Source organism: Theobroma cacao, chromosome 3, assembly GCF_000208745.1.
Source record: "Theobroma cacao cultivar B97-61/B2 chromosome 3, Criollo_cocoa_genome_V2, whole genome shotgun sequence".
Lineage (NCBI taxonomy): Eukaryota > Viridiplantae > Streptophyta > Magnoliopsida > Malvales > Malvaceae > Theobroma > Theobroma cacao.
Window position 1 is genome coordinate 1,743,797 of NC_030852.1, and position 26,368 is coordinate 1,770,164.

Genomic DNA, 26,368 nt, shown 5'->3' on the forward strand with positions numbered 1-26,368 from the left:
TGAGTGGGATTAGACAAATACCTAATCTACGAGTTGTTTTCAGGATTTTTCTTAGATAAATTCATATTTTTATGAAAGTGAAGGTTGTAACACTTATGCGAGTCTTGATTTGGAATACAACGTTAGATTCAGTTTGATATTTATACATTAGTTTCTTCAATCTTATGCTGTGTGAGCATGATTAGACAACACACACAATCTACAGGTTGTTTTTAGAATTTTTTTTTTCTTTAAATGGATTCATGTTGTTTTTAGGAGTGAAAGTTGTAATACTATGATAGACTCGGTTTAATATTTATGTAATCTTTCCTGCAATCAACATCCAAATATACTTTTCAAATATATACCACCAAGATCGAAGATCGAATGTTTGGATGAAAAGAAAGTACACCACCAAATATTCCCAACCTTTAGCAGGAAAAACACAACACACAGCATAAGATTAACTTTGGACATGACAAAGACCAGCACAAAATCATTTACCTAGAAATCTCCCAATAGACATGGAAAAATGTCTTGATGAAGTTTGCTGCAGATTCGGAACAGATCTGCCAAAACATTGTGTTGCTTTCATGGTTAAGTGGACCTTAATTAATATATTCCACTTGTCGGAAAAAAGAAGAAAGAAGAAGAAGCAGCAGCAGCTCTCTTCCTTTCATTTTCTTCAACTTTGGAGTTTGTCTTCATCTCTCGTATACAAATATAACCAATGATTTCTCTAACAAGTACTTTAGCCTCCATGCGAATGATTTAGTAGATGAACTTACAAAAGTTTGCAAAGTGGGTGTTCTCGATGTAAACAAAATATGATGTTGATATTTAATTAGTTTTTGTTGTGAATTGAATCATTGTATTTTGCATAGAAAAGATACATCTCTATATTTATATTTAACTTTTAATATTAATACATATTAAATTAGTATTTTTATAAAAAAAATTATTATTCTATAAATTGACCCTGACAGATTTTTAATTCCATAAATGGATTTATACAACATATTGGTACAAGCAATTTAATAATTAATTCTTCAAAGTTTTGTGCTTTTCAAATCAAATAAAGGGTTGTTTGGGTTATATGAGGCCCAGCATACCTCTTAATATCAGTCCAGGATAGGACTTTGGGCCCAGAGAGAAGGAAATCAGGTCGGGTCAGCTTGACCCGAATTGAACCCAAGAAAGTTGAGGAGTTACCAAGAGAGTGGCGAAGACGCGCCCCCTTCCTAAAACCCCGCCAAACCCTTTCCCGCCATAGAGAAAAAAGAGGGAAAAAGCGCTTGATTTTGGGTTTTTTATTTCTACAGAATCGAAAAGGTTTCACTTTTAGTTTTCTTTTTTGGCTTAGAAGGTGAAAAGAAGGCTTTTTTCTGTGAGTTGTCTCAGAAATGGATGAAAATTTTGATGAACGAAACAAGCTTCCAGAGCTCAAACTAGGTACCCCAATCACTCCTTTTTATTTTTCTTTAGAGAAAATGCTTTGATTCTTTTTGGGTGATTGATAATGAAATTTGTTTGTTTACCTTTGTTTTTGTTTGGGTAATTGTTAAAAGATGCTAAGCAGGCTCAAGGGTTTCTCTCTTTCTTCAAAACCCTACCCAATGTAAGCCCTCTTTTCTGTATTTCTCTCTCGTTTTTCTTTTTGGAATTTAAGGTAGAAATTTTGGGTTTTTTTTTGGGTAGTGTTTATTGGTTAATTATGTAATGAAACAAAAAAAAAAAAAAAAAGAAGGAAGGGGGGGAATGCTACATTAAAATAGTTTGTAAAATTAAAGTTGATCTTTACTTTTTTTAAAAAAAAAATTATTTTGACCTCTTTCTTTACAGGATGCAAGGGCAGTTCGGTTTTTTGATCGCCGGGTTAGTTCAGGCTTTTGGATTCTATTTATTGTTATTATCTTTATTGATTGTAAATTGTTATGCTGTCTTCACTTCAATTATGATTATAACTTTTAAAGGCTTTTTTTCTATAATGGGTGCTTGTTTTGCCCCCATCATTAAGAAATGTCAGTTGGGTTGTCTTTGAAATCAAAACTTTCTATTTTTTTTTTTTTTTGTTTATAGAAGGAATAGAACGTAACTCCTAAAAATATGGTGTGCGTATAACTATTACTTTATGTAAGTTTTTTCTTCTTCTTTTATATGATATATATATTATCCGAAATTTGGAAAAAAGAAGATAACATTTTTGAGAGTTGAACCTAGCAGGATTGGTTGCTGGGAAATATTTTTCAAAGTCATTTATGTTATGCTAAAGTTGCTATTTCCAATGCTCTATTCCTGAACATACTTGTTTCTTGGATTTTATATGTACCTTTCCATTCTGCTCGTCTATCATTTTCAACTTTCATGTCAGTCAGAATGTGAAAATGTGCGATCGTGCCTGTGAAAATATACAAGCAAACTAGACATTCAGGCATTCTTATATATGTACGCTTATGAAACTTTTATAAAATCATTCTGTTCGGAATGCTACATTTAAACTTTTTTTCCTTTCATGCACCATTTTCCCAAACAATCTTTTGGTAAATATACAGGATTATTATACTGCTCATGGTGAAAATGCAACCTTTATTGCAAAGACATATTACCGCACTACTACTGCTCTCCGGCAACTGGGTAGCGGCTCTGATGGCCTTTCAAGTGTAACTGTTAGTAAAAACATGTTTGAAACAATTGCTCGTGATCTTCTCCTGGAGAGAACAGACCACACTCTGGAGCTCTATGAAGGCAGTGGCTCCCATTGGAGGTTAATGAAAAGTGGCAGTCCTGGGAATCTGGGCAGTTTTGAAGATGTTCTGTTTGCCAACAATGAGATGCAGGACACACCTGTTGTTGTTGCATTGCTTCCTAACTTCCGTGAAAATGGGTGCACTATTGGGTTCAGTTATGTTGATTTAACGAAGAGGGTACTTGGATTGGCTGAATTTCTTGATGATAGTCACTTTACAAATACAGAGTCGGCTTTGGTTGCTCTCGGTTGCAAGGAATGCCTTTTGCCCATAGAGAGTGGAAAAGCCAGTGAATGTAGAACTCTCAATGATGCTTTGACCAGATGTGGTGTTATGGTAACTGAGAGAAAGAAAACTGAGTTTAAAGCAAGGGATCTGGTTCAGGATCTTGGCAGACTAATCAAAGGTTCCATTGAACCAGTTCGAGACTTGGTTTCTGGATTTGAATTTGCACCTGCTGCTTTAGGAGCCTTACTATCTTATGCAGAACTACTGGCAGATGAAGGCAATTATGGAAATTATAGCATCCGGAGATACAATCTTGGCAGCTACATGAGATTAGATTCTGCTGCTATGAGGGCATTGAATGTCCTAGAAAGCAGAACTGATGCAAACAAAAATTTTAGTTTGTTTGGTCTTATGAATAGAACCTGTACCGCTGGGATGGGTAAGCGGTTGCTTCATATGTGGCTAAAACAGCCTTTGTTAGATGTAAGTGAGATAAACTCAAGGCTAGATTTGGTACAAGCTTTTGTGGAGGATACCGAGCTTCGCCAAGCTTTGAGGCAGCATCTGAAAAGAATTTCAGATATTGAGCGACTTATGCGCAATATTGAAAAGACAAGAGCTGGTTTGCAGCATGTTGTAAAACTTTATCAGGTGCATTAAAATCCTAAGATCTTGCTGATTTATGTTTTGTGAAATAATTTTTAGTGTTCTCCACACCTTATGATTTGGTAAAGGGTTATGAGCTGTAACTTAACTTCTTATGTGCATTTTTGGCACTAATTTTAGAATTTTGTCTTGCAGTACTTTAGAGGAGAGCTTACATCATTTTCTTTATTCTTACTTGTTTGTGTGCAGAGTCATAAACTAGAGTTACACCAGTCTGTAGGTGTATCTTTTTATCTTTTATTTGCACCTTCATCCATTTTAACCTTGTTTCATGTTTCTGGATGCAGTCAAGTATAAGAATTCCCTACATTAAAAGTGCCCTGGAAAAATATGATGGACAGTTTTCATCCTTGATCAAGGAAAGATATTTGGATCCTTTTGAGCTCTTCACTGACGACGATCATTTGAACAAGTTCATTTCTCTTGTTGAAACTTCTGTCGACCTAGATCAACTTGAAAATGGGGAATACATGATTTCACCTAGTTATGATGATGCCCTAGCTGCACTAAAAAATGAGCAGGAGTCACTAGAGCTCCAAATACACAACTTACATAAACAAACTGCTATTGATCTTGATCTGCCAGTAGACAAGGCATTAAAGTTAGATAAGGGCACACAGTTTGGACATGTTTTCAGAATTACAAAGAAAGAAGAGCCAAAAGTAAGAAAAAAGCTCTCCACCCAATTTATTATTCTTGAAACTCGAAAGGATGGAGTAAAATTCACTAGCACAAAGCTTAAAAAGTTGGGGGACCAGTACCAAAAGATACTTGAGGAGTATAAGAACTGTCAAAAAGAACTAGTCAACCGAGTGGTTCAAACTACAGCAACTTTCTCTGAGGTATTTGTGCTTTCTTGTACCTTGTTGCTTCTTTCGCCTTTTAGAACTTTTATTGAGATGTTTCATGCTGCAGGTGTTTGAGCCCTTAGCTGGGTTGCTCTCCGAATTGGATGTCTTGCTTAGTTTTGCTGATTTAGCTTCTAGTTGCCCTACCCCATACACAAGACCTGAAATTACTCCAGCGGTATATATTCACTACTTTCTTGCATTGATATTTTGTATTTCTTGTTTAATAAGGTCCACTGCTTTACGTTATGGTTATTTTCATGATATAACAGGATGTAGGAGATATTGTATTAGAAGGAAGTAGACATCCCTGTGTGGAGGCGCAAGACTGGGTGAATTTTATACCAAATGATTGTAGACTTGTGAGTATTCTTGTGATCCAGGACCAGAAGCTTCTGGCTTCTTCAAATTGAAGTGACTCATTGCTCTTTGTTTTTCATATGATACAGGTAAGAGGAAAGAGCTGGTTCCAGATCATCACTGGGCCTAATATGGGTGGAAAATCAACATTCATCCGGCAGGTGCTAATTTAATGATACAGTTACATAGTTCTCATTCAAATTTATCTAATTAAATAAGCAGTGACTTTCTGCTCCATATGCCAGATGTCACCATTGGATCTGTTTATAAAAAATTTCATTGCATTGTATCTATTTTGGTTGAACAGGTTGGTGTCAACATTCTGATGGCACAAGTAGGTTCTTTTGTTCCTTGTGAAAAAGCTAGCATTTCTGTCCGAGACTGCATTTTTGCCCGTGTTGGTGCTGGTGACTGCCAAGTAAGTTACATGGCACATAATTTTAAAGTTTAAACGTTTTTGGATAAACTTGGCATAACCAACTGAGTCTGCTATGACTTGCTTGGTAAATGCTTTCTTCATCAGTATTGTGTTTTCTTTTTCATGTAAACCCTCTGCATTTTATACTCCCTGTTCCCTTCTTTAAGAATTATTATTTCATCCATTGTAAAGTTTTCCTGCTGAAACAGTTGCAAAGATTGGAAGCTTTAAGTGTTGGGAATAGCTCACTTTTGCTCATAAGCATGCCCCCCCTGCTCATACACAACATACACCTAATCTCTCAAGTTATTGATTGTTTCTAGTCATTCCAGCCAAATCTTTGAGCATTGTGTATGCAAGTTGTAGTTGAGTTTGGACAATTATATATGTTTTCATTTTCTGCTTTCTTTTAAATGTTCTCAAATGTTGATGCAATTATTTCAAAAAAGAAATTTTAATTCAATAGGGTATTGTATCTTGATTACATATTGCAATCAATCAATAAGGCAAATTCATTTTTTCTGTCAGCAGAATATATTTCTTGAGATCCATGAGGAGAAGGATATAGGATGTGGTTAAACAATATTTTTCTTCTTGTGTAGCTACGTGGAGTTTCTACCTTTATGCAAGAAATGCTTGAAACTGCATCAATATTGAAAGGAGCTACTGACAAGTCATTGATAATCATTGATGAGTTGGGGCGAGGAACATCAACCTATGATGGATTTGGTTAGTTTCCTTCTTGAACATTATTCTAACAATTTCTGCTCCGTCTGTCCATCTTGTATTCTTTCCTGTCTTTGACCCCAAATTTTGCATGTAGAGCTGACAATAAGATGGGGTAGCCTTCTTCTGCTTAACCTTCGTGCGGAACTGTGTTATGTTGCCTTGTATGTTGGATAAATGAATGTAGTTATGGGTGAGGATTTTAGTTGGCCCATGTAACATTTTGATAGTAGACGTCTCAAAATATAGTTGATGAATGTGAAAGTCATTCTGTGTTAGTTATAAGAGATGCAGGTCTGAGTCCTTTACCCAGTAGAAACACATCAATAACTGCCATTCAAGCTCTTTTTCCACTGGACCCCCCACCCCACCCTAATTTGTTTATCTTTTTTGGCAACCCTCATGGTGATGTGAACTGGATCCTTGATTCCCACCATTGTCTATGTGGTACCATGGTTATGCTACTGGACTGCAGAGGGTTTTCCATCAAATGATGACTTTAGCCAATTCATTCTTACTCACACCAATGTTCACCTAAGCTTAGGAAGCATGCCTAATCTATTTAGCCTGATTGGAACACATTGAACTGGGTAATGCCTTTCTGGTCTTTCTTCAACTAAGACCTGGGTTCCCATAAAATCTGTCAAACTTTTGCATGACTAACGTGTGTATTTTGATGCAATCATCATTTTCTGAATAAAATGTGTCTGCATTCTTATATTCGATTCTCGTTGTTAGCTGCAAAGATTCAATTAGTTACTTGAAAGTGGTACATTCACAATTGATATGGTTAAGGAGAAAAACAATTGTATAGTTAGAATGTCGGATGAAGACGTAATTAAAGCATTGTCCAAACAATATCTCCTGTGAATATACCACTTCCTTAAAGTTTCCATTCCTTTTCCCCTTTGCACATTTGACATGTGTGCATGCATCACATGCATATCACAAGTTTCTGTATATTGTGTTGTCAGTTTTAGTTGCAGATTGTATATTATTGTCACCATGGTCATCTGTTTTTTGTGACTTCATTCCTAATTCACAGGTTTAGCATGGGCCATATGCGAGCATATTGTTGAAGTGATCAAAGCACCTACTTTGTTCGCTACCCACTTCCATGAACTGACTGCATTAGCTCATGAAAATGTCAATGATGAGCCACAGGCAAAACAGATTGTTGGTGTGGCAAACTATCATGTTAGTGCTCACATTGACTCATCAAGTCGCAAATTGACAATGCTGTACAAGGTGGGTTAACAGATTGATAGTTATGAGGCCTTCCATGGGATCATGAAACCCACCAGAAATGGTTGGGTAAATGTTGCTTCTTTTGATTCTGGTCAAGTCCTTTCCAGGGTCCTATACTTCCTGCCCCATAAATCTCTTGACGTTAGGCATGGCCAGAGTGCTGAGCAGGCTAATGCTTGTATTTAGGGCAAGCACATAATAATTAGCTTGGGGTCAATTTATCATTTTAGCAATGCAGGATTAGCCAAATTCATTATTTGGAGGCAAATAACATAATCATTTCCAAAATTAATCTACTAAAGCTTGTTCTATTATTGGTGCCTTTTGTGGTGTGTATTTTCATTTAGCAGAAGACAATCACTTATACTCCTACACATGACCAGGTTGAGCCAGGTGCCTGTGATCAAAGTTTTGGTATCCATGTAGCAGAATTTGCCAACTTTCCTGAAAGTGTTATATCCCTTGCAAGAGAAAAGGCTGCTGAATTGGAAGATTTCTCGCCAACTTCAATCATTTCCAGTGATGCTAGACAAGAGGTTCGGCCATTATGTATTTATTTATTTTGTTATAATACTTGTCACAGGGCTATAATCTGCCTTCAATCTGGTTCTGATCATGCAAACCCTTCGTTTAGCTGATTTTCCTGCTTCAACTGTGGTCTAAGCTAGTTAGCTGCTTCAACTCCAGCTTCCCTTTTTTTTTTATATAATTCTCTTTTTTCTTTTGATCGATCAACTTTAGCTTTCTTGTCTTAGATGCCTCCCTTTAATTAATTAATAGCATTGATAATAGTTACATTACTAGAATTGTCAGGACTAATGTTATGCCACTTGAGTTGCTGAAACTGTTTCCATGATAGTGCATGCGCGCTCAAGTGCACCATCCTTTCACTCCAAATGTGATGTGCGTATACTGTCATATAAGAGTTGTCTGATATTGAAGTGATCTTAGAAATGATATTCACTGCTGTTTGTATCACATGTTATAGCTCAAGAAGATAACAATCGACTGCAAATCATGCCAATATTTTGCTGATAGATACAATGTGTTGGCAAACTACAGGGTAATTTAGAAGATAAGGAAATTATCATTTACCTAGGAGAGTAGGTGCCTGTTGCCACTTTTCTCATTGCTTAAACACTTCAAATTAACAATCCAGAGTGCAAGTTGACAGTTGACACAAAGTCCCGAATGATAACGTGTGATTGAACCAAAAATTTTTCACTCACTATAACATCACAGTTTTCATGAGTTGTATAGCTGTCTTCTTTTACTGTTTTGTAAAGTTTAGCATTCATTCTAGAAATAGTTTCCTCTCATCTGCTTTGCATATACTTTTGAAGAGGAACTTTGGTGCAAATGAATGCCATCTTTCATCTGGAAGACTAGTTGCTTGGAATATGTTATTGGATTCTAATAATTACGATTTACAGGAAGGTTCTAAAAGGAAGCGAGAGTGTGATCCTATTGACATGTCTAGAGGTGCTGCAAAGGCTCACAAGTTCTTGAAGGACTTTGCTGATTTGCCATTAGAGTCTATGGACCTGAAGCAGGCTCTGCAACAAGTAAACAAGCTAAGGGGTGACTTAGAAAAGGATGCAGTAAACTGTAACTGGCTCCGGCAATTCCTTTAGTTACCCCCAACTCAAGGTACCCTCTTCGCCCGCAAAACCACAAGTGAAGTTAATGTTTCTAATGGTTTATTGTGAAATGGCTTTGTGTCAAGCACTCCTTTCCCATTTTTGTACAAACAGAAACTTTAACACTGGCACCGGAAGCAGCAGCAGAAGCCCTGCTGTCTTCTTTCCGGGGTGGCATATCTGACCTTAGCCTGAGTACCGGGGTTTCTGTTATTTATCTCTCTTCCCTTCCTTTTTTGTAGAGGTGATGGGGTGCCTCTTGATGTAAATAGTAGTTTCTTACCTAGGTTTAAATTGGGGAATTAAGAGATGTAGAATCCCTGGCTTGCATTGAATTTTAGTGGATCATATATTCCCTTCTCTTTGGCTTCCCTTTGAATTAAGATTAGTATCAAAAAACCAAACATGGTGCTTAATTATAAATATCAATTTTGCATACCCGATCGACTTGATGTTAATTGAAATATAAGGGAAAAAATCACTAATGATATGATAAAAAAATTGAAATCACGAGAAATATAAATAAAGTTTATTTTTGATGTATTTATATTTTTTGATTAAAAGAAGTTTAAATCTCATTAATTATATGAAATTTGAATGAGTTATAAAATAAAAAAAAAACTTTGGAATGACTTCGATCAAGTCTTACTCGATTTAACTGCCAAATTGTCGAGTTTGGATCCATTTTTGACCAAACAGGGTTCAAGTTCAACAACAATGTGTTGGACCAAATGAACTAGCAATTCAACGGGCTGTCTGAACATATTATCTGCGTGGTACGTAGAGGATAGAACCAACCCGGTCCGGTCCCTACCCCTCGTCCGGACATGCGGTCCACTCGTCATAAGATCCTTTTATAAATGATCTAAGGTATAGTTTTGAGAGAAGAAGACTCTCAAAACATAACTTTTAAAGTAAACTAACATGTCTCATGTTCTCAGGTGTGGGGCCTTGCATCTATTCTTTAGTTTGCCATTGAGAAAGAATTTTTTTTTTTTGTCTTTAATTAAAACTGACTTAATGTATTTGGATAATTAACTTATTAATTGGTATATAATTTCTCTTTTTAAAAAGCATGATTTGAATCTTTTTTCTTTCAAGTTTAAGAAAAAAAATTGACTTAATTAATAAAATTTAATTAATTTAATTAAAGAGATTGGTTAAATCGATTCAACTTAACAAGAAAGGTTCGATGTATTTCACTTTTTAAATTTCTTATTATTGTTTTCTTATCTAAAATAAACTTTTAGTAGTAATGCAAAAATTGGTTAAAATTGCTTAATTAATAAAATTTAATTAATGAAATAGGTTAAGTCAGTTCAATTTAATGAGAAAAGTTCAGCCTATTTCATTTTTCTAAATTTCTTCTTATTATTTTTAAATAAAATTAAAATTAGTAAATCCGTCCATTAATCTTTTTCTCAACATCCCAATCTTCTGTGTACATTTCATTAAAAAAAAAAAACTCCAAATGCACAGACATTTTTGAATATCTAGACAAAAAGTGTTTGGAATATAGGCAATTGTTCTTCTTCTTTATTATTTTTGTCCATTAGCCAATGCTTAATATCTTCTTGGAAGCTTATGAAACAAAAAAGAAAAAAATAATCAGAACATATGATTCCTCCATAGATAATATATAATGTTTACAAATTATTCCTTTTTAAACTTTTACAATTTATTTTTAAGTTTTTATTTAATTAAATATATTATCTAGACAGTTTATTATTAATTTTTTTTAATTATATTTAAAAAAATTTCGATATACAACCATCAACGATATTTTATGTAAAAAGATAAAAATATAATCCTCGCCCGTCAATTATTTCGATTGAATTTTTTTTTTTGAACTTAGTAGTATTTTTTTAATTGAAAATATACAAATTCATTGCATATTGATATGCATACCCATTAAAACAATTATTAAAAAATAGTAATATAAGAAGAAAATCAGGAGAGAAATGCAGAAAATGCCAAAATCATGAAAAGAGCATGAAAATACCTTACGTCAAATGATAACTACAAACTGAAATTAGTGATGATGATATTTTTGTTAAACAGGACAAATACAGCTGATGCAATGATTCAGAAGATTAAAAATCAAATCAGATACTACAAACTGAAATTAGTGATCATGATATTTTTGTTAAACAGGACAAATACAGCTGATGCAATGATTCGGAAGATTAAAAATCAAATCAGATAATATGTTGATAATAATAAGTATTGGGTCCCAATGGCTTTTGATAGCCAATCCTTGATTGCCAAATGGAGTGATTGTGTTTTTTTGGCGGGAAAAATTACTTATTATAACATTTTTAATTAAAAACTATTGAAAATTTTAAGTATTTAATTACATTAATTTTGCACTCTTTTCTCTCTTTTTTTTTTATTTTTTTAATGTAAATCCTAATAAATTCATATATTTATTTAATAAGACATTCAACGAAAAGCTTATTTAGTACTTGTTTTTAAGTAGCATATCAAACAATTTTATAAATATATTATTTTATCAAATAGAACCTAAGTTGTCTCAAATGCCCTCTTTTACATCCAAAAATAAAATATTATTTTCTTCAAATTTATATTTACTATATATTTTACACATTATAAAATGACATAAAACTCATCATTTTAAAATTTTTATTAAATATATATTAATTTATATGAGATAAAGTTATGATTCGCTCATTGACCAAAAACAGAGATTATGTTTTATTAATTTTTTTACTATTTATATGCTATTTTTTGTTAATTATACATATTATTTATGTTTTATTTATATAAATTAAATATATTTTTTGTACAAAAAAATGTTGGTGTAAAATGTTTATTGAGGAAAAAAAAAGAAAAGCTATTCCACCAAAAAAGGAAAGAAAAATGTAAAGTAATTGCTTTACCTACTGATAAAAATCCCTCTGTCGGGCTTTGGATTTTACGACACCCGACAAGAATCTAACTCTCCTGACACACCTGCCATTTTTAACTATAAATAACCACTCCCATCACGCCACATGATCCAGGAAAGACAGCTGCTGCAACCCCATTGCACCTTCCTAAAACACCACCTTGACTCGACCTGTCAGCGGATGCTTTTTTGTTTTGTCACCAAAACGCAACTATAATAACCGAAACAAACAACGACACGTCACTTTTCCAACGTGTCGTTTCCGGGATTTTCGTTTCGATGGGGTATTTTCGTAAATACGTGTCGTTTGTACGCGTGTAAATTAATCTTGTTAATTAATTAAGAAAGGATTGATCAACGGTGATTAAGACACTTTAGCTTTTGATAACCGTGGCTTCCGAATCTATTTTTCTACAGGTTTGTGAAAGTAGTACTACTTTTCCTTTCTTTTGGACCGTCCTTGACTGTTTGATAATTTTTTAAAATTATAAGAAATGATATTTTAAAAAATAGTTCTTAAAGATAAAATATTTTTAAAAATAATATTTTTTATAATTTTAATTATTTTTAGTCAAATTAGACAAAATAACCTTTAATGAAGTTACACTCTATGATGTTACACGTCATGTACAAAAACCTGTGACAAGCCATGGTTAACGTGTTATACGTTATGCACAAAAATATGTGACAAGTCATGGTTAGCTTGTTACACACCATGTACAAAAATATGTGACAAGTCATGTATAAAAACCTGTGACAAGTTATAATTAGCTTGTTATACGTCATATACAAAAACCTATTACAAGTTATGGTTAGGTTGTTACACGCCATGTTGAAAAAAATATTATTGTTTCACGGCATGTACAAAAATATATTACACGTCATGGTTAAAAAAGGTTGTTACACCTCATGTTGAAAAAAATATATTATTGTTACACCCCATATTGAAAAAATATTATTGTTACACGACATATTAAAAAACATTTTGTTACACTTTAATGCCAAAAATGTTATTGTTACTTACGAACCAAAACTTTAAATCCTCTAAACTTTTTTTTTATTTTTTTGATAATTTGGTACAGATTAAAGTGTTTCTAATATGTTTTCATAAATTAAAATACAAAATATTTTTTTTATCTAAAACACCTACTTTGACTAAAAATAAAAAAAAATATTTGAAAACCTAAATTTATAAATTTCAAAATTTTGAGTTTATTAGTATGTAGGTCCTAAATTGGTTCAATTAAAAGCTATTTCATACATTTGTGATTATTTCTACCGTTTTAGTTTTATCTAAAATACTTAAAAATTAAATTTTCCAAACAGCCACCCACCAAAGCACGTCAAAACTATTGCTTGGTGTGTTGAAAGCGTAAGAAAGAGAAATTTGAAAATAATAGAGAGAAATCGAAAGCATAGCAGATAAATGCCAAACAGATAAATCGATAAAATTTGAGATACTGGGATGGTGAGAGAGAAATCCGAAGCACAAATGATAATAAATGAGGAGAAATTGTGATGAATGGTTTAATTTATTTGAAATAGTTTAAAGTGTATTTTCGTCAAGTCATGACTAAATATAGCTAAAAATAATTAAATTTATTTTGATAGTTACTTTTAAAATGTCTTTATCAAGAAAGGTCATTTATCACAATTTTCTCTTACAAAAAAGTTTGATTTTGAGAAGGAAAAAAAATTTAAATAAAATTTTATTTTTATATTATATTTAATTAAATTTTTATATTTTTATTTTCAATTAACTAAGACTTTAAAATTAATAATTGACATACTATTATTGGTCATAATATATTTTATTATGTAATGTCACGTGATATTAATGCGATATATTAATATATCATAATGAATGATGATATAACATATTCATATGACCATGTGACATTTTTATTCTTTATAATAACATCACGTGATATAAAAATGATTAATAATATTTTGACTATTGTCAATGAGTTAAACGTTAATTATAAAAGTCCATATGATTCAAAATAAAAATATAAAAAATTAATTGAATATAATAAAATAATAAAAAATATTTATTTTTTAACAATATAAAAAATATTTAAAATATTATGTCTTTTTTTCAAATAAAATAAAACTTTGTTATAAATAATTTAATTATGACCTAGATGATTATCTCTTTTAAGAAAAAAAGGATCTAAGATATGATTGTCCTATTTTCTCTTAAAATTTTTCGTATATTATAAAGTATTAAAGTATGATATTTTTAGGAATACGATGTTGATGCTATCTATTTTTATACTTAATTTTTAATTGTAATTTGCTAAGCTATCCACGAATATTTGATAATGCTTGTCGGTATGAATTGATTGAGACATGTTGGACCGCACATTCTTTATCAATTAATCATTATTTTAAATAAATTTAGTCAAAGTTAATCTTGTACTTTTCACAAAGGGATTAAAAACAGAATAGGTGACATTCTTAGGAAGAAAAAGGTTAATATGAAGACAAAAGAAAGGTAGTAGACCAGAGGAAGCACAAAAAATATATTAAAAAAAAAAATTTAATTATTAAAGTTTTTCTTTAGTATTAAATAAGAACTTTGTTACTAACAAGGAAGGTCACTAATAAAATAATACAAAAAAAAGACATTTTATTTTTATAATGATTTAGATTATTGAATTTGTGAAGTAAAACATTTTAGGTAATATTATAAGTTTCAATAATGATAAACCAAAAGGAAATTGTTCATTTTATTCTTGTTAATAAAGTTCGGTAATTCAGAGTAAATTTCATCCATTTCAAATATTTTTTACATAACATCTTATGATTTTCTTTTATTTTTAATTAACATTTTATGAATAATTATTATTCTTGAGAGAGTTAAGTTGTTAATTTTATTCAATAAAATTATCAAAATATTATCGATTTAAAATTAATGTATTTGTACGTGTTTAAGGGTATTTTGGTAATTAAAAAATTAACAGTCTGATATTGGTGCGTAGCTCTGGCGTCAAAGCGAAGATGAGAAGAAGAGAACAGAAGGATTGGGAGTAAATGCGTTTTGTTTTTTATTCATTAATCGGAAATAAAAAAAGAAAAATCCAAAACGTAAGAGAGAGAGAGAGAGAGAAAAAGAGAGAGAGAGAGAGGAAAAGAAAAGGAAGGAAAGGGGAGGTAGTGAATGGGTTATTGGCGCCCACTGAAATCTCCGAAGAGAAAATCTTTTCCTTTTCCCTCACAACTAAAGATTCCAATTAGTTAAAACTCAAAGAGAATCTACAGGAAGAAAAGGAGGAGGAGGAGGAGGAGGGGAAGGGAAGGCTGTTTCAGTGAAAATTTAGGGCTCTGCTTTCTTCTGTGTATGAGTTAATCCGAGTTTGTTGTTTTGGAAATTTGAAGAAGAAGAAGATGAGTTGGAGAAGAGTGTTGAAGTCGGTGCAGGCTTTGGTAGCGCATAGCCTTCTTTTCTGTTTCACGCTTTTGCTCCTGCTTAAGCTGGATCATGTCGTTTCTTACTCTTGGTGGTCGGTTCATTTCTCTCTCTCTCTCTCTCTCTTGCTCATATGTAAATTTGTTTTATTCGTTTTTTCATGTTTGGGTTTCTATTTGATTTTGCTTGAATTCGCTGCTGAAATTGAACGTTTTTCTTTTTAAAATTAAAGGTCGTATTTACTTTTTTTTTTGGGGTTCTGTGTGGATTAATGGAAGTTTTGGTGATTATTTAGGAAGCGCTTGATGTTGCTGAGGATAAAGCTTTATTTTTTTTTAAATTTTAATATTTTTGAGGAGAGAATATGTTTTTGCTTGCAAAGTTTATTCCTTCTACAAGTTCAGTAGACAGGGAAAATATTGTCACCGGAAATGATTTTTTGGTGACTAAAAATTGATGGATTTGTGCTATAGTTTTGATAAATGAATGTTTTTGCAATCAATATTATTTTTGAAGAATATGAAGTTTTCTTTTACAATATGTATTTGGGTGCATTGGATTGATATTGTTATGTTATTAGAGCTGAAATTAATGGCAAACCTTTAGCATACAGCAAAGGAGCAAAGGAATTAAAGCTTCACGTTGAAAACCAAAGCAATAAAACTTGGAAACAAGTGCTAGAAAATTAACTTAGAACAGTTTTGGGATCGTTTTTCAGTGGAGTTGCTGGACACAGTTACGGTTCATTTTCAAAGGAAACTTACAGTTGCCTGAAGCTCATTTTATCTATCACTATTTGTTTAGCAGAAAGGGACTTGTACTATGGATGTTCTTTGACGCTTTGAGAAAAGGAAAAGCCTGTGGACCACAAGGATGAAGGAAGTACGGATTTCCTCCACCCTCTAAATGTTTTTGTGTGAGAATGAAGAATGAGTGAAGAAGTTCTTTTGGAAATAAAAAAGTGGTGAAAACAAACTATGGGACAAGACTGAGAAGTGAAATTTCATATTATTGGAAAATAGGAATATTGTTATGAACTTTCTTGGTGACATTCAGCTGTGCGATGTAATAAGTTAGATAGCAGGAAAACATTTCCAGTTTTTACACCAGCTGGTCTTTTAGTACTTATTGGATAGCATGACCAGATACTTTATCATACTATAAATGAAGAAAATGGCTGACATGCACCTGCTTGCATTTTTTTGTTGGACCCATTAGCTTCCAAATAGCAATATTTTAAATAGAAAAATCCTCACTCTTCAGGTGTGACAGGAGGGCTTTTCTTTATTCCTCAAATATGGTTTGAAGTTCATGTTAGGATCTTGTTGAAATCTCAAAGTTAAATGACTAATTTATTTCATATGGCCCGGTTTTGAATGTCAGTTGCTCAAACTGCTTCCAAAATCAGAAAGGAGAGTGAAGTTTACAAAATTCAGGAATGTCAAACAACTAATCATCCAAGCAAAGGAGAAAAGCAGCTGTTCTTCCTCTCATATTTTCTATGTAGAGAACTAGATTATAAGAAATTCAATATTGTATCCATTCCATCCAAATTCAATCATGTAAACTTCATAAGTTGTTTATTCAAGCTTTTTAATTTTAACTGTTGAAAAATGATTTGACATTCAGTATTATTGGGTTTTCTTCAAACTTATTAACATATTTGGGAATTCATGGCTCAAGAGGGCATCTTTGTTGTGATTGGACAATAGAGAAAGAAATCTAGGAATATGGGGGTGCCAGGGATATGATGTGGGTGGTGGTGAGATGGATTAGTGAGTTTGTGCTCTGATGGAGTGGATATCAGATAGAAGGACGGTCCAGTTGTGAGAGCTAGTTGGACTTGACCATCACTGTGCATGTAGATGATGAGGACTTCAAGGCTGGGGGTGTTGGAGATGCTAGGTGGTTTTTTTCCATTCAAAGAAGAGCTTGAAGAAGTGAGATTCTTGCTGTTTGAATATAAAGCTGTAGGTTTTATGTGGTATTGGATTTTATTGCTGTTGAAAGAGTAATAGAATCACATGGTGGCCACCTCCTCAAATAAAATCTGAAATGCTGAGGGTTGTCATATTCTGCTAAAAATCTTGTCTGTTCAGCAGAATGTTTTAAGTTTTCTCAAAGCTTTTTTTTCTTCAATCTTTCTTTTCTTTCCACTTTTTAATGTTTTGGATCTATTCTGCATTACCTTTTTTCTCTTGAAGAGTAAAGAGCTAAAATTTTCATGAGTAAAATAGATCCATTTTCTTCAAGTTGTGTTTTTTCGTTTGAAGGGAGGGAAACATAAGTTGTTTGAATATGTAGATTGATTTGCTGTTGTTTTGATTTAAATGCTGAGAAATATGACATCCCAGTGATCTTAGGCATATGGTTTTTATGTCTTTTTGTATCGACTTCTTTATTGATTTTAGGTTTTAGTTGCTTTATGTAATGGCTTTGGATTGCAGGATAATATTTTTTCCACTTTGGATGTTTCATGGAGTTGTTGTGCGTGGAAGATTTTCATTACCTGCTCCTTCAGTCCCCCATAATCGTCAGGTATGTCAGTCCATTACTATGACCTTCATGTTACTTGAATAAAACTTTGATTAACCATAAATTCTCTATTGGGTTCTTCTGGATGTGAAAGTTTCAAATTCGTAATCAAGTTTTATGATCATAACTATTGGTTTTTCTTTTTTTTTTTGGCTTGGATAGTGGGCACCATGTCATACCATTGTTGCGACACCACTACTTATAGCATTTGAGCTGCTTCTTTGTATATATCTTGAGAGTGTATATGGTATGGAGCCAACACTTTCTTTTCTTTTTTTCATGTTACTGGGGTTTGAATGTTTATTATCTCTCTTAGTAAGGTTAATTTATTTCTATGATCAATATGTCAAATTTGAGTTCTGTTGTCATAGGTGAAGTAAAACTTTAAATTATTACAGTGTTTCCATTCTTCTTTGATGGGGTTTGTTCACCAACATCATTGATTCTTTTGTTACAGTTCACGGTTTTCCTGCTGTAAACTTGAAGATTATCTTTCTTCCGTTGTTGGCGTTTGAAATAATTATTTTAATTGACAATTTCAGGTACTTTAATTTAAAAGATTTATTGAACTTTTCATTCTTAGTCTGTTAAAATCATGCACTAGTCCCATCATCAGAGAGATCTCAATTCTAGTTCATGCCTTTACTCACTTAACTGAAGATTATTGCTCGTTAACTCTTTCTCATGCATTTTCTTATCATTATTATGGAACTATATAAGGCTCTGATAAATTGATGTAGGGAATCAGTTGACCTCAGCATCTTTGTATGCTAATTCCAAGTGTTCTCTATTGCTGAACTTGTAGTAGATTGGTACCAATCTGTGATTGTGGAATGTGGTCTGTCCTCATCAAGGGTTGATTTGGGCATTTAGGATTTAACCAATATGTGGCTTCACTCACTCATGGAAAAACAATATTTAATGGCATTCTCAGTGTTTTTAGACTTGTTTATGTCAAAACTCGATTGTATGTTAAGAAGGGAAGACTTGGATTACAAGTCTTTATTGTATAACTATTTGGTTTTATTCAGGGATTGATGACAAATGTCAAAGGCTGAGAAGGATAGCATTATCATATCATACGACATAGGCAAATATCTGCATTCTGCATTCACTTTTTTACCTTATTATGTATAAAAATCATGGCATTAAGTGGGCTGCTAAAATGCTGTGTCATGTGGCCCTCCTCTTTATTGCATTAGCTCATTTAGTCAGTAGCTTAGGCAAAAGGCCTTGGGCATGCAAGATGGCGACTTCTACTATAAACTTTTCAAAGTAAAGAAAATGAACTATTGCATTAGCTCAATTAGTCTGCAGCTTTGAAAGGGAAAAAGCCTTAGGCAAGATGGAGACTTCTTATGTAAACTTTTTGAAGAAAATAAACTATGTATAAAAGTATATAGATTCATATTAGAGAAAAAGAATTTGCTTCATTCATAACATCTGACAGACTTTATCTTGTTAGTTTGCCTAGGAGTATGATAGCCAAGCTAGAAACTAGCTAGTAATAGCAATGAATGGTTGATAATTTTCCTGAGAGTTATATAAGAAAGAAGATTAACCATTTGACTGTTTATATTAGGCATCTCAGCTTTCATCATTCTTTGTCGTTACCTGGTTTTACTTTTAACTAAGGAAAAAAAAGTTAGTATAAAACGATCGATAGGGGATGAAGCCAGCTGAACTGAGTTGTTTGTGGCAGTCCCTGCTAGACTGAGAGCATTATTTTTTAGAAAACAATTAAAAGCTAAACAACTATGGGTTTCTGGTGGCTTCATGATTTCTGTTTTAAACGAACAATAGCTAAGTACTTCATATTTTATGGAAATTATAATCTTTTTGCCTTTTTGGTAACAAGGGAGTGCAAATGGAGCAGGTAATGTTTTAGGTATGTGCTGTGGAAATATTTTGGTTGATATTAGATATGCTATTTTCTCCTTCTCTTAGTTATGCTTCTTAGCATAGAGCTGCGTACTAGAAATTTGGATTAGGATAATTAGCTTCAGTATTAAATGATTAAAATTTTAAGCACATCTTTTCTTCCCTTGTTCCTGGTAATTCAGTTTTCTCTGAACCTAATTAGCCCTTATGCTTTCATCGTAGTGATGGATGTCATTTTCTTCCTCAGAATGTGCAGGGCTCTGATGCCAGGAGATGATGAAAGCATTAGTGATGAAGCAATATGGGAGACACTACCTGTAAGTTTAATTGAACTTAGCAAATTTGGCAATCCAGTTTATATCATATTTTTTACCGAATTACATATTAAGTACTCTACGATAATGCAGATTCAAAATATGAAGATTCTATTCAAATATTTGATCTTGTGGGTTTTAACCTTAAGAACTTTCTACTTACTCATAGGATTCAGATCTAAGCTTTGTCATTGAGGAAAATGAATCAAATAGCACTGTTATTCTACTTCATCATTTTTTAGTTATTTTCTCCTTGTTTTCATTAATATATCATGCAGACAATCAAGAAAAACTATAAAAGGCTATTATGCGGAATGCTAAAATGGTTATAAATGAATTGAGTGTATGAATTTATGGATAAGACTAGATATAGCCCTTTAGTGCTTTGTATTGTTTTTATTCTTCATGTCTCCAAGAAACCAAGAGTTAGAATAAGCATATGATTGTTTTGATGTATGGCAACTATTTTGAGTTAGGTGTCATGGTAAACATGTTGAGCGTTATTGAGAAACTTGGTTTTAGATAAAATATTTTCTGTTATTTGGGATGTAAGCCTGTCAAATAATATAAAATTGACTATAATAAGCTCCCTCTTGATGATTTGTAGCACTTCTGGGTTGCAATTTCTATGGTCTTCTTTGTTGCTGCTACAGTCTTCACTCTTCTGAAGTTATGTGGTAATTTCTTAACTCCCCTTAACTTTGCTACAATTATGAGGAGTAGCACACAAACTGAGGCATAATATTGTTGTCTACATAAGCTTTATGTTCTAGTTTCTTGATCCTGTTATCTATATCATTCCAGTGAAACATATCACTCTTGTACAGGCATAGTGATAAATTACGAAGTTCCATTTTCTGATACTTTAAAGGTATATGGATTGGTAAAGCATGTGGCTTACGAATGCTACTTGATAAACTGGAGTGAACTGTGTAGTTTGTAATTTTATATAATAGAGAACAAAAATTAACAGCATTTTAGTCCTGGAGATTTCAGAAGCTTGAATGTCTGTACTCTTCATAGGTTGGACAGTGTATTCTTGCTTGAGACCAAACGAAGTTCTAAGTGCTGTAAGGCAATTGTTACATGAGATCATTTTTGTGTTTTGCAGATCCAGAAGCTGTTAATCTTGATATTTTCATGTAAAGCTTGTATGTGGTGTTGTCACAGGAGTCATTTAGTCCATTATTATTGTTATTATCTTTTGAAGTTTTTGATGTCTCTGTCACTAGGGTTAGTGTGACTGGTGATTCCCTAGCATTTAAAATTATTGTATTTGTTTATTGGTGCATAAGCAAATGAATAATCACGTGGTGCAATGATAAAGGTCTTTGGTTGTCAGTATTAACTGTAATAGGTCAAGTATTTAGAGTGGCGTCTTTATCAAATCACCATCCCTAAATATCCTATTAAGGCAGCGTTGGCACGGGGTAGTTGGCTCTGTATCATATCAATAAAATGATAAAGCATACCATCCATATAGAATGGTGTTCTTCCCTGTGTACTGATCCTTGATTTGCAATTATTATTTTTATTGAGATGTTTCTCTAGCCAGAACTGCTGCCTTTCTTTAATTTTCAAAAAAGCTATGAAGATTTGGCCTTCATGAGAGAGTGAAAGAATGAGGGAGGGTGTGGGGGGAGGTAGGAAGGTCCTACGAGGAAAATAGAAATAGTATGTATTTTGCTTTAAATTATGTGGTCAAACACAAAGGGATTCATATAGTGCATCCTGTTTTCTTGGGCAATCTGCATATTTTAGTATGTTCGTGGTTGGCTTATTTCAGATTTATGTTGAAAAATCTACTTTTGTACATCTTATCTCTCTTATCACACACATGCATGTGCTCATGTGCATGCTGCTTTGTGCTTGCACTTGTGACCACGCACACAGAAAATCTGGAAAGTTAGGTACTGGAATTGTGTTCCGGAGTCTGCATCACTTCTTAAGCCCCATAATTGGATTAATCTAAGTACATAGGTGTTTTGATTCCCTTTTTTTTCCTCTAATATTTTTTTAATGACCATTAAAAAATTTGTTACTAGACTTAAAGTTTGCAGCATGTTTTGACGCCATAAATTGATTGATCTAACTTATTTTTTTTCGGTTAAAATTTCTTTTCAGTGATTACTGTTTGAGCTATTCCTCTACGAATATTGCAGGTGATGTAGGTGCTCTTGGCTGGTGGGACTTGTTTATAAATTTTGGGTACAGCTTCACTGCTTTTAATTTCATTGATTTGTTTTTTGAGTATTATTTACCAGTGGTTCCTGGAAATAGCACCGTGATAGTCTGCTTGAACTTGGGTGATATAGAAAAAGGTGGTGAATGCTAACACATTTTTTCATGCAGTATTGCTGAGAGCTTTGCTTTTCTGGTCTGTACAAAGTGGTCTAATCCACTAATTCATAGAAACTCCCCTGCAAGAGAAGCTGGTCCATCTAACACAACTATCAGATATCTTGACTGGAACGGTGGATTAGTAGTTACTCCAGAGGAAGATCAGCAGCAGGATACAATCTGTGGCGTGCAAGACATTGGTGGCCACATTATGAAAATTCCAATAATTGGTTTTCAAGTCCTCCTCTGCATGCGTTTAGAGGTATGTGCATTATTGGTGGTCTTGGCTATGGTTGGGATATGTTTATTGACAAATCTTTGGTTGTTACCAATTTCAGGGAACACCTGCTGGTGCTAGACATATACCACTTCCAATTTTGTTCTCTCCTCTTTTCCTATTGCACGGTGCTGCTGTACTATTTTCTGCATCAAGGTTAATAGAGAAAATTGTACTTTTACTACGGAGTGGGGCTGGCACAGGATTATACTTCAGATTTTCATCAAGAGCTCATGATTGCTTGGGATTCTTGCACCATGGCTCTAGGTACTGACTATTTGGTTTTCAAATTGGCAGAAATTTTTATTGGGCTAGATTGTGCAGTTCATGAATTGACACAGCTAATTCTGTCTGTCTAAAATCAGGTTATTGGGTTGGTGGTCAATTGATGAAGGAAGTAGAGAGGAACAGGCCCGACTTTACCATGATGGGGTTTCTGGGTTAGTATAGTTTTATTTTCTTTCCATCTTTAACAGATAATAAAAAGTTTGATTATATTGATGTTAATTTCTTTAATGCTGAAAAATACTAAAACTATCGTAAACAATAAAAATGGAGCACAGAAAATGTGAGATTTTTGGTGTTTAAAAAAGGAAAGAGGATAAAACTTTTGAGATATCTCTTTAAAGAAAGATGGACAGCTGAAATTTGATAGATGTAGAGTAACTGCTTAGGTGAATAGTTACCATATCACTTATCAATATTTTATTTTACTCCATATGAGTTAAGAATGTCATTACTCAAGATTTTCAAAGCCAGGATTGCAAGGTAATGCATGGCTATATGTAAAAGGACTTTTTTTTGGTTAAGACTTTTATCAACTCGTATCCAAACTCTTTATGCTCCCTTAAAGTGGTTATCCATTTATCAAACCATTTTAACATGGTCAAATAGGTGCTGGTATGGGTAGGACTTAGGAGTATATTTGAGTTTGGTTTTGATAAAGTTGAATAAGATTGAAGTGTTCAGCTCAGATTTAGAAATTGAAAACCATCTCAAACACGTAGTAGACTAAATTGAATTTTCCCGGCTATCTTAATCAGATTTTGGGTTTTTGAAAGGCCTTTGACTTTGTGAAGACTTTATTTTTGCCTATGGGGTTTAAAAATGCATTTTTGAATCTTATTAAAGATGGAGAATGCGTTTAAGTTAGTAATAACTTCAATTCTCTTTGATTGGATTAATTTGGGTTTTTATTAACAAAAGTCAAAATCAAATAAAATCGAATAGAACCGATACTAGGTATAATTATTTGTTTTTCGAGCTTTTAAAATGGTTAAAGATTTTTTATCTGATTACCTATCTGGACTTAAGAAGCAATTTTAAATCTTAACAAAATAGAATAAGCATTTAATTATTGCTATTTTCAATTCAGTTGTTGAACAAATTCGTGTTTCAATAGCAATGTCTGAAGTTGATTCAAAGTCTCTGGTCTTTTTGACATTGCTGAACCCAATTGAATAAAAACCAAACCAAACCAAATTGCTTCAAACATCTCGGTTTGATTCAACAATTTTTTTTTTGAGGGGGGGGGGGGGTGTTACTATATGAGTGAATTTTGCACCTTTATTGAGGACTGAAAGATGACGCAAAGGAAGGAACTGCATAGGTTGTTCATTTGGGTTTTATTTGATTTTGTTATTTTTTGGGGGGGTGGTGGAAGTTGTAAAACATGGTTATGATTTAAAGAAACGAAAAACTTAAGAAAAGAGTGTAAGAGAATGGTGCTGATGACGGAAATTCATGGCATGGCAAAATTCATATTAGTGGTTTTCAATGATGTTAATGTTTTATCCCACTTTTAACTAATCATAGAATCTGATTACTCGTTAGGCATTCTCACTATGTTTTTCTCTAACCTCTTCATTTGACTGCTCCATGCAGGTATAATACCTTCTCTGGTTATCCACCTGAGATAGTTAAGAAAATGCCTAAAAAGGATTTAGCTGAGGAGGTGATTATAGTTCGCATACAACTCCTTTCTGTTTTTAACTGGGTTTCTGTATCTCTGTGCTTGTACTTTGTACCATATTTCGTGACATGTTTCTCTTCTCTTTCATGTGATGTTAGAGTTATACTTTTGAAATTGTTGTAGTGTGATATACCAGAATGTCCATCAATTTTAGAGTTTCTGCTTCTGCCGGTGCATATTTTAATATAGTTTATTTCATCTCAGGTATGGAGGCTTCAGGCAGCTCTGGGTGAGCAAACAGAAATAACAAAATTCAGCCAGCAGGAGTATGAAAGACTTCAAAATGTAATAATTCAACTTTACCTATGTGGCTTTGTAGTGTGAAATAGTTAATTCAGTAAGTTCTGTGTTTTCAGTGGCTATATTTAGTCATATTTCATTATAGAGATGTCCATTGGTATTTGAAAGTACAAATGCTTGAAATCTCCTTGTTCTTCCAGGCTTGTTTCTCTCTCTCTCTCTCTCTCTTTCTATATATATATATATATGTGTGTGTGTGTGTGTGTGTGTGTGTGTGTGTGTGNTTCTCTCTCTCTCTCTCTTCTATATATATATATATATGTGTGTGTGTGTGTGTGTGTGTGTGTGTGTGTGTGTGTTAAAGATGCCAGCGATTTTTCTGTCATTTGATTATAAGAACACGCTATAATATTTCTTAACTTTGCTTGGTTAGGTTGGTAATGTTAGGGAGGTTCTAACATTGTCAATATTGTGGATGATGATGCTTGTGTTAATTGTCAAATTCTGCATTGTAAGCCTAATGAAACCGGACTGAGATATGTTCTTTTCTGCACTGCTGATTTGTGTATGTTCTTGATGTGTTGTACAGGAGAAAGTCTTATGTAGGGTTTGCTTTGAGAGAGAAATTAGTGTGGTTTTGCTCCCCTGTAGGCATCGTATTCTTTGCAGGTATAATATGGCCATTCTTTTGATGCCATTGTGTTTTCAGCATGTATCCAAATGGAGTTTTATCCTTTTTGCACCTTAATTTTTACATTTTCTTTTATCGTTTGATGTTGTGCTTATCAGTACCTGCTGCGAGAAGTGTAGGAAATGCCCAATCTGTCGTGTCTGCATCGAGGAACGTTTACCTGTATATGATGTTTAACTTCTAACTTGGCAACTTTTCTGTTTAAATGGGAGTGTGAGGTGAAGATCAAATAACTTTAGACAGGTCAGATGTTTTTATAAAGTTTTCACAATGGAGAGTGTTACCTGTTTGAATTGACATAAGCTAGTATAGAAATATAGGAATGCACATGCTATAATTGCAACAAGATTTTTCCTCTTATTTTTTTAACTTTAGAAAATGTAAATATAATTTCATCATAGATATGATCTTGTGACATGGGTTTGTAACATTTTGCTTGCTTGTTAGCTGGCATTGACAGTACAGAATGACATGTTTCAATCCTTTTTTTCTTTTACTTTAAAACTGCACTGTTAGTTCTACTCCCTGGTATATTCATTTTATTCCTTTTGTTGGTTCTTGTGCTAGTGGCTTTTTGCAAGCAGTTAAACAATGGGTTAGAAAATTTGTTTTCTTGGGCTTTTATAGTAAATAAGCACCATTAAAAATACAAATATTTTAAGAAAAGTTTAACATAAAATTCAAAATATTTAATATTCAAGAAAATTTAAGATACAAATTTAAAAGAAAAAATCCCAAGCATACTATCTCATTACTTCAACAAAATATTATTATGATGATTGAAAAATATTGTTCACAATAATCCTTAACAACTTACAATATGAAAATATCACCTAATAGCTTAATTGCTTAATGAATGTAACCAGACAACAATTTTACTATTTATTAACCATTCTGTTATGCGATTGGGTATTTATAATTAGTTTCTTCCTAAAGAA

At 33.0% G+C, this 26,368-nt stretch overlaps 2 protein-coding genes across 3 annotated transcripts; both read left to right on the forward strand.

The window, feature by feature from the left end:
* LOC18604054 (DNA mismatch repair protein MSH2) lies at nucleotides 1,214-9,219 on the forward strand. Its single transcript, XM_018118396.1, has 13 exons — nucleotides 1,214-1,431; nucleotides 1,548-1,597; nucleotides 1,822-1,854; nucleotides 2,532-3,605; nucleotides 3,908-4,462; nucleotides 4,536-4,646; nucleotides 4,741-4,830; nucleotides 4,918-4,989; nucleotides 5,136-5,246; nucleotides 5,849-5,975; nucleotides 7,018-7,220; nucleotides 7,604-7,756; nucleotides 8,654-9,219. The coding sequence occupies exons 1-13, from the start codon at nucleotides 1,383-1,385 to the stop codon at nucleotides 8,852-8,854; spliced, it is 2,829 nt and encodes a 942-aa protein (XP_017973885.1). The 5' UTR covers nucleotides 1,214-1,382; the 3' UTR covers nucleotides 8,855-9,219.
* LOC18604055 lies at nucleotides 14,885-25,926 on the forward strand. Of its 2 annotated transcripts, XM_018118120.1 has the most exons (15): nucleotides 14,885-15,274; nucleotides 16,564-17,120; nucleotides 17,628-17,718; nucleotides 17,878-17,962; nucleotides 18,173-18,257; nucleotides 19,844-19,913; nucleotides 20,518-20,587; nucleotides 22,073-22,118; nucleotides 22,263-22,512; nucleotides 22,589-22,794; nucleotides 22,893-22,967; nucleotides 24,412-24,481; nucleotides 24,704-24,784; nucleotides 25,329-25,408; nucleotides 25,529-25,926. In XM_018118120.1, exons 3-15 carry the CDS (start codon nucleotides 17,650-17,652, stop codon nucleotides 25,605-25,607), a joined length of 1,266 nt encoding a protein of 421 aa, XP_017973609.1. In that variant the 5' UTR covers nucleotides 14,885-15,274; nucleotides 16,564-17,120; nucleotides 17,628-17,649; the 3' UTR covers nucleotides 25,608-25,926. The 2 variants fall into 2 exon arrangements, with proteins under 2 accessions (XP_017973609.1, XP_007036429.2); XM_007036367.2 differs by lacking the exon at nucleotides 16,564-17,120 and having other exon boundaries at nucleotides 14,886-15,274.